Source organism: Spinacia oleracea, chromosome 3 (genome assembly GCF_020520425.1).
Source record: "Spinacia oleracea cultivar Varoflay chromosome 3, BTI_SOV_V1, whole genome shotgun sequence".
In the NCBI taxonomy this organism is placed as follows: Eukaryota; Viridiplantae; Streptophyta; class Magnoliopsida; order Caryophyllales; family Amaranthaceae; genus Spinacia; species Spinacia oleracea.
Genome location: NC_079489.1, coordinates 40,717,898 through 40,726,562, shown reverse-complemented (window position 1 = coordinate 40,726,562; position 8,665 = coordinate 40,717,898). Strand labels below are relative to the sequence as shown.

The following is an 8,665-nucleotide window of genomic DNA, read 5'->3' as shown; positions in this document are numbered from 1 at the left end:
TTTAATAATATACACTACAAGAAATCACCGTTTTTCCGACCGTCAAAAGTGGTCGGAAAAATGGGAAAAATGGTCGCTAAATTTTTTTGCGACTGAAAGTGGTCGGTAAGCCCTAGTCGGAATTCTACTGGTCGGTATGTTAGGAAAATACGACTGAAATGTGGTCGTTAAAATTCACCGACCAATTAGTGGTTGCAGAATTTTCGACCACCAAAGTAGTCGCCAAATTCGCGACTACAAAAGTAGTCGGAAATTACCGACTACAAAAGTAGTCGCTAAATTTACGACTACTTTCGTGGTCGTGAATTTGGCGACTACAATGGTGGTCGAAAATTTAACGACTAAATCAGTTGTCGGCAATTTTGCGACTACACATGTGGTCGTTAATTTTGCGACTACCATCGTAGTCGGTATTTTACGACCACTCTGGTGGTCGTTTTTTAGCGACTATAATTGTAGTCGCAAAAATACAATGCCTGCTATTCAATATAAGGAAAATTACGACTACTTGAGTAGTCGTTAAAAGCTTTTAACGACTACTTAAGTAGTCGTAATTTCCCTGCTATAATTCATGCTATAATTTCCCTGCTATTCAATTTCCCTGCTATTCAAATACAATGCCTACTCAATATTCAATTTCCCTGCTATTCAATATAATTCCTGCGACCACAATATTCAAAACACGAACTACGGAGTACAAAGCTTTGATAATATTAACAAACTTGTTCATACTGATAATACATAACTACGAGTTAATACATAAATATATAGAAAATATATTTGAAAATCTACAAAGTAGCTAGCCCAGCCCCTCCGCCAGGGGGATCTTGACGGTCTTGAGACTGAAATTGACTACACTGACTGAACATCCTTCCATAGTTCTCCATTGCCTCTTTCAACTCGGAAATCACCTTTGCTTGGACCCTATCATTTTCTTCTTTTTCTTCTTTCTCCCTTTGGCGCTCTAGTCGCTCTGCATCTCTCTGCCTTTGTAGCTCTTCCTTCTCCCTTCGTAGCTCTTCCTTCTCCCTTTGTCGCTCCAGTCTCTCTTCTTCTCTCTCCCTTAGTATCTGAGCTTGTGTCGCCTCCAACGCTTGGGTCTTTTGAGTAAATTTTTCTTGAAATTGCGAATAAAGGGAAGGTATGTATGAGCTAGAAGAACCACCTCCCCTCGAAGGTGGTGCATAATACAAATGTGAGCCACTCCCCAAGCCATGGACCTTTCCCTTCTTTCTCCCACCAACTGTCTCAAAAAATATTTGATTTGGATCCTTTTCAATGCCTTTTTCACGGCATTCAGCAACAGTCTTTTCATATGTTTCCTACAAGAATTGAAATGATTAACAAACATGCATAACAATTACGCACAACACTTCATAAGCATTCAATCAACAAACGAACCTATATTCAAAATCTAAATATTTTACATGATTTATATGAGTAGTTATATGTTTATGAAACTCATTTCAAGTTCGTTTTGCACTCCTAAGGGTCATTTGGGTCGTTATGGAACATTTTATGCCTAAAAATGCTATTTTTGTTCCCAACTATCAACAAACGAACCTATATTCAAAATCTAAACCTTTTACATGATTCATATTTGTAGTTACATGTTTATGAAACTCATTTCAAGTTCGTTTTGCACTCCTAAGGGTCATTTGGGTCGTTATGGGTCATTTTATGCCTAAAAATGTCATTTTCGTTCCCAACTATCAACAAACGAACCTATATTCAAAATCTAAACCTTTTACATGATTCATATTTGTAGTTACATGTTTTTGAAACTCATTTCAAGTTCGTTTTGGACGCCTAAGGGTCATTTGGGTCGTTATGGGTCATTTTATTCCTAAAAATGTCATTTTCGTTCCCAACTATCAACAAACGATCCTATATTCAAAATCTAAACCTTTTACATGATTTATATGAGTGGTTACGTGTTTATAAAACTCATTTCAAGTTCGTTTTGGACGCCTAAGGGTCATTTGGGTCGTTATGGGTCATTTATGCCTAAAAATGTCATTTTCGTTCCCAACTATCAACAAACGAACCTATATTCAAAATCTAAACCTTATTCATGATTTATATGAGTGGTTACGTGTTTATGAAACTCATTTCAAGTTCGTTTTGGACGCTTAAGGGTCATTTGGGTCGTTATGGGTCATTTTATGCCTAAAAATGTCATTTTCGTTCCCAGTTTATAATTTTCCATAAGAGTCTCAGTTTTTCCATAGTTTTTGCCATAATAAAATCAAGGAAAGTTCAACATATATCACCAAAGAGTCCTTATTTTTATTTCATATTGAAAACAAATAGCATTTCATCCAATTATAATATGTGCATATATGACTAATATAGGACTAGTAGCAAACTTCACTCACTTAGTCACTTATACTCAAAGCAAATACTCAAAATTAGAACATCAACAACATTTACCTTGATCTGTTTCGCTTTGCTACTGCATGGTACATTCCCTTTACCCGGTATGTTCTTCGTGTGCGTCCTCAAATATAACTCACCGGCCGTAGGCAAAGCACCTCCATTGTCTTTTGCCTTAGTATAAAGGAATTTGTGTAAGTATTCAACGTAATTACATATTTAGGTAAAAGTAAGCTACATAATTATATTTACCATTTTTTTTTCATGTTCAACTGTGGAAATGGAACCTTGAAAATGTGTGGGTTCAATTGGATTGGTTAGTGAACCGCCTCTCCTATTCTTCTTAGCACGCTCAGACTTTTTCAGGAATTCAGGATCCTCCGTTGCATGCCTCATCATCTCTTTATGCACATCCTCGGGCAACCACTTAGGACGTTCTCCACCCTTTCTTGAGGTGATGTTGTTGTGCAAGTCCCTTAGTCTTGCTCCCGCTTTTAATTTCATGGTAGTCATGCAAAGCCAAGGTGTCGTACTCCGGTGGCCACTTGTGAGTCCGCTACAAATTTTCGAAAGTTAGGTTTATAACTAAAAGTTAATGTATTAAGTAATATGAAATTGATTATACCTTGAACAAATTAAACCAATGCTCTTTGGTATGGTTATCCACCTGTGAATAACACGTCCAAGGACTCTTGTAATACTTTTGAATGACACTCGTGATGTGTCGGGCGAGGGAACTATGATCAAACCTAACATAATGAAAGAAGGAAAAGAAAATTAGTCGGTAGTTAATAAAATTCTAAGTCATACCATAGTTTACCAAATAAGGAAAATTAGTCGGTAGTTACTAAAGTTCTAAGCCACACCATAGTTTACCAAAAAAAGAAACTTAATCATACCATAGTTCACCAGGTGTCATCCAAAACACTCTCGGCTCAACAACCACTTCATCTTGTTGTGTCTCAGGTACAACCTCACTATCATACTCACCCTGAGTCATGTCATCATCAAAGAAGGTATCCTGAGTGGATTGTGTGATATGTGGACTATCGCGAGCACCTCCATGAGAACCTCCATGAGCACCTCCATGAGCACCTCCACGAGCACCCCCACGAGCACCTTTACGTCCACCTCCACGAACACGGCCACTGCCTGAACTATCCCCTCGACCAGACATTTGTTTAATTAGTATAAATATAGTAATCATTCAGTAATACTATCATAAAAAAGCAAAACATAGAAAAAAACATTAAATAACAAATATTGACTATTTAATCATATAGTACTTATTCTCAATATATAGTTATTGTCCTATGAATATAGGGTAACTTACATCTGTGCCTTTGGAGAGAATTTCACCATAAGTAGGATGACATTCTGGATTCTCAAACTGAATAATCTTGGACCGACGATGTGGAACTCGACGGCCAATAAACTACTTTGCAGCTCCCCCCTGCTGCCAACTTCACCTTCCTTTCAATCGATTTCCTTCGTGTAAAATCAATTTGACCATTCACAAAAACATATTTTTTTGAAATTGGGTACTTGTAGACACCTACTTTTGTCCCCATTCCCGAAAGGGAAAGGTTCAATGATGAGAACATAAATCTCCACTTGACAACGCATCTCCTATAAAATAAACGAATCTCAATTCCCCTTTTCATTTCACCCGAAACCTGCTATTTATAGAAACCTGCTAAAAATAGTAACTGTCGTAAAAGGTAGCTTCTAAAAGTGGCAAGTCATAAAAGATAGAAACCTGTCAGAATTAGGTATTGCACTCCAACATAAATCCTAAATGTGATAGAAAACTGCGAGAATCCTATTCCTAATATGATTCGGAAATAAGAGTTACGTATTAATTAAAATCCTAACGAGCCTAGAGTTCGTAACGGGCCCAGACGCATCCCGTCACAAGATTAATACGCACTAAAAGACTCAATTAAATCTCAAATACTCCGGATTCTAGGAATCCGAGTTTGACCAAGAAAAACAGCCCAGACCCTATTTTCAACGCCTGGCTCTGGGCGCCGAAATCTTCGGCGCCCAGGCCTGGGCGCTGAAAATACCTGGGTACGTGTTTTTTCCTAATTCTTTGTGGATTAGAACTCTTTAATTCTATCTTTCCACGAACTCTTCCCTATAAATACAGCCCCAAACTCGACGTGAAAAGGACACACACACACAATTCATATTCTGAGTATTGACTCCAACCCTTAGCCTAAGCCTCACGCTGCGAAATTGTTCACGCGTTCTGTCGCAATCGATTCATAAATCGGACAGAACGTATCCTGTCCCATAATTGAGATTCGTTAAATAAAAAGGAGAAATAGCAATGTCAAAGTGGTTAGTTTTCTGAGAACCGTGACGCACCTCTCAAGGGTGCGTCGTAATGTGCCCCTTCTCGATGATTTAATTGCTTTCCTCGCCCTTTTTATGAACTGTTAAACTAACTAAATCTGATTGTTCTATCACGCCTAACAAATATAATATTTTTGGGAAATTGGATTATCATGCTAGGTCCCTTAATGCTATTTAAATCAGATAATCACGATCGATCTAGTATTATATGTTGCATATTGCTAAAATCAACTCAGATTAGTTTAATAGTTAACGCATGTCCCTTCAATTATTTATGTCGAGCTAGTAAGGATATCCTGCCTCTGGAGTTATCGACGAGCGAAGTACTCCTCTCGGTAGTTACAGTCCCCCGAACCCTCAATCTCTACCTTGCGGGTGTATGTTGAGAGATCCCCACACCAGGGATCACAAGGGAACCTACGGCCGTCGTGGTCAAACATAATTGCACTCCCTTTATGTCACGATAACCGGGTTTTGTCAGTTTTTCTCATTGTTGTTAAAAACTGAATGGCGACTCCTATATTACTAGTCAATTGGTGTACACTCACAGGAAATCCAATTATACTTGATTGAATAAAAGTATCGTCACACCCACGAGGGACGAGGTCACGCATTAGCCTCGTGCTTTTTCGACCCCCTCACAGTACTTCTCCTTCTGCAAAATTCTAGAACCATATAAAAATTCATATCCACATTTTCAGCATGAACCCGTTCACTTATCATCTTCGTGGTCTAATATTGAATCAGAGGTAATTCATAAGGAATACTACCTAAGTTCCTGAACTTTATTCTTTGAAAATATACAAGTTGCAAAAACACAACACAACCTCCAAAGCTCCTATGGTATTTCCCTCTTAATAGACTATTCTTAAATTTTACAGTCTCCTCGCACAATACGTCAAAGAACGTATTTACACCATTTGAATTTAAGAACCATTTCAAAAACTTCCAAAGCCTTAGAAAGTCGTAATCAATGCTCCTATTTGATGTAGGACACAAAAATGTAGAAAAAGAAGAAAAAAAAAAAACACAAACAACTGTTTGAACAAATCACCACTCTCTGGAAACATCTTCATTTTCTCCTCAAACGACCTCACAGGGATTTGAGCATTTTCATCCTCAAACCCAAACTCTCGTCGCCACTTGCGCTTCAACTCGATGTCAGGATTAGTAGCATTTTTTAACTCGCTTAACTCCTTCAACATTCAGGGTAGAAAAAGGCAGCATGAACATATCATAAACATCATAATCAGTGATTTCAAACTCCTTGGTATCACTGATTGTGAAGAGAGAACTAACTCCATTAAAACACTTCACGCACCAATACATCATCTGCGTATTTTTTCTAGACAATTGCAGATGTAACAAGCCCCCAAAACCAATTTCTTGCACATCTACCTTCTGATGTTGTGTAAAATCTTTAATTAACTTACACACTGAACTACAAGAGCATTGTGTATCAAAATTGTACCTGAAAATAATCAATATTATATAACCTAAGTTAGAAATGTAACATTTATATATGAAACAATAACATTGTAATTATTTTAAACATGTAGTTCCTATTACAAAAGATGTAGTAACTCTTAATATCAATGATGGTAAGATACAGAGTTGCAGGCAAAGTTATTCTTATAGTCATAGTTACTGTAATAATAATATAGTAACTCTTATTACTAATAATGGTACATAAAGGAACATAATGATAATATAATAACTATTTAAAACATATAGTTACCACTAGATGATATAGGACATCTAAACATTTAAAACATAGTACTTATTTCAAACATAGAGTAACTACATAAAACATATAGTAACTATTGAACAAAATAAATACGTACATCAGAGGTAAGCCATTGGCGGCAATCTCATTCATTCGCTCATCCTCAAGCTGCTGAACAACAACTAGCTTAGCCAAAAGAAGAATCAGCTTGAATCATTTGTTGGTTAGATATTGGTTCAATAGCTTTAGATTTTGGAGGATCCGCTGCATTTTTCTTCTTGCCAATTCTGACAGATTGTCTCGCAACTGGAAAAAAAAAACCAAATATAAGATAAAGTAACTATTATAATCATATAGTAACTATTGTAATAATATAGTAACTATTATGATCATATAGTAACTATTGTAATAATATAGTGACTATTATGATTATATAGTAACCATTATAATAATATAGTAACTATTGTACACATATAGTAACCATTATAATCATATAGTAACTATTATACACATAAAATGACTATTCTACGCGTATAGTAACCATTATAATCATATAGTAACTATTATACACATATAATGACCATTAAAATCATATAGTAAATATTTAAAAAGCGAACAAAAAACATACTCTAAAAAATATAGTACATAATGTAAAAATATAGTAACTATGTTAAAAGCATAGTTAATGTATTAAAGATTAAGTAACCTTTTTAAAAACAAAGTTACTCTAAAACCTACTACTAACATAAACACTACGAACATTCCAATCACTAATAAAAACACTGAAAAACACTTCGTAAAATACAGTAAAGGTAACTATATCAATTATATACTAACTATATGAAACACTAACCCTGATTTCAACAAAACAACAAACATTTCAATCATTCAATATATAAAACATAAATTAAATTCTAAACATACCAGAAATTGTCTCAGCACCTTGATTCTGCCGACTTCCTCGCCTTCGTGAAGCTTCAACTGGCGTTTCTGTCTTCGAACCGGCGGCATCGTCGCTTTTCGGACTAGCAACTACCAATTTCTTCACCATTGTAGCATAATCTAGAAATATTTGGAACGAAAACGAAGATTTGATGAGTAATTTGATAAAAATTGATCGCACAAACACTAGAATGAATTTGAAATGGAGAGAGAATTTCAGAGAGATCGAAGTTGAGTGGGAAGTTCAGAACTTCAAACGCGCTTAAAAGGGGAATATATATATATATATATATATATATATATATATATATATATATATATATATATATATATATATATATATATGGGCAGGTAACTGTCACGTGGCAGTTACCCACGATACAACACACGCAAAGACAATAATACCCTGTCTCACGCTAACTTAGCATGGACCGGGTTTATTATAGTGTAAATAAATTGTTAAAGTAGTGTGTCGATAGAAAACTCACGAGAAAAGAAAAGTTGCAACTCTTACTAAACGGAGAAAGTACTACTTACGTAGTTGTTGTAATACTTCCTCTGTATTATTTTTAGGAGTCACGTGTTGACCAACACATGTATTAAGGAAGCATAGTTGAATTTGATATAATAATCATGCAAGTGAGGTAGTTGACAATAAAGAAATACTTCATCCGTTACGGAAATATCGCACAATTTTGTTTTTTATACTACGACTTTGGTGATTTTTTGTGATTCATATGTAGGAAAATTGTAGTCATGTGGAGTCATGTTAGATTCTTATCAATTTATATTTTCTAAATATTAATTTTTTATAATTTTTATGTACACATAGTATGAAATATATCAAATTCAAACACACAAACACACAAATCAAAACAAACCAACTAAACGAAAGAAATAAATCAAAGCGACTACACTACTTACTCCATGATAGCCCTTTGCAGGCTTCACAACCGACACCATACGAGGCCACGCCACCTCATTCAAGTCCTCCATTAAAATGGCACGAAGATCCTTCAGGACCGCCTTAAAGATTACCAACTTCTGGTCCAAGTTTACTCTATAGTTGGCTAACCAATCAGGTCCTAGATTAGCCTCCCTGTAGCAATGACCAACAGTAACCTTCCATTTTTTATTGGTAGTGAGAGCTTTGCACTTTTTAATGATGTGATAATGAAGAGAGTTGCACAGTGTTTCCTCCGCCAACAAACAGACTACTACCTCTGAGTCCACATCAATTGCACCTTACAGTGCCCTCCA

The 8,665-nt window shown here is 35.8% G+C and overlaps 1 protein-coding gene and 1 long non-coding RNA gene across 2 annotated transcripts; both read right to left on the bottom strand.

Moving 5' to 3' along the window:
• Nucleotides 1–647: 647 nt before the first annotated feature.
• On the bottom strand, nucleotides 648–3,553 carry LOC110780939 (uncharacterized). Its single transcript, XM_056839046.1, has 4 exons — nucleotides 3,276–3,553; nucleotides 2,629–2,932; nucleotides 2,434–2,550; nucleotides 648–1,322 (listed from the first exon to the last, which is right to left on the bottom strand). Exons 1-4 carry the CDS (start codon nucleotides 3,551–3,553, stop codon nucleotides 789–791), a joined length of 1,233 nt encoding a protein of 410 aa, XP_056695024.1. The 3' UTR covers nucleotides 648–788.
• A 1,626-nt stretch (nucleotides 3,554–5,179) lies between these two features.
• LOC130470301 (uncharacterized) lies at nucleotides 5,180–7,646 on the bottom strand. Its single transcript, XR_008930367.1, has 3 exons — nucleotides 7,388–7,646; nucleotides 6,582–6,769; nucleotides 5,180–6,208 (listed from the first exon to the last, which is right to left on the bottom strand). It is a non-coding gene; the product is annotated as an uncharacterized lncRNA (long non-coding RNA).
• Between the last annotated feature and the right edge of the window lie 1,019 nt (nucleotides 7,647–8,665).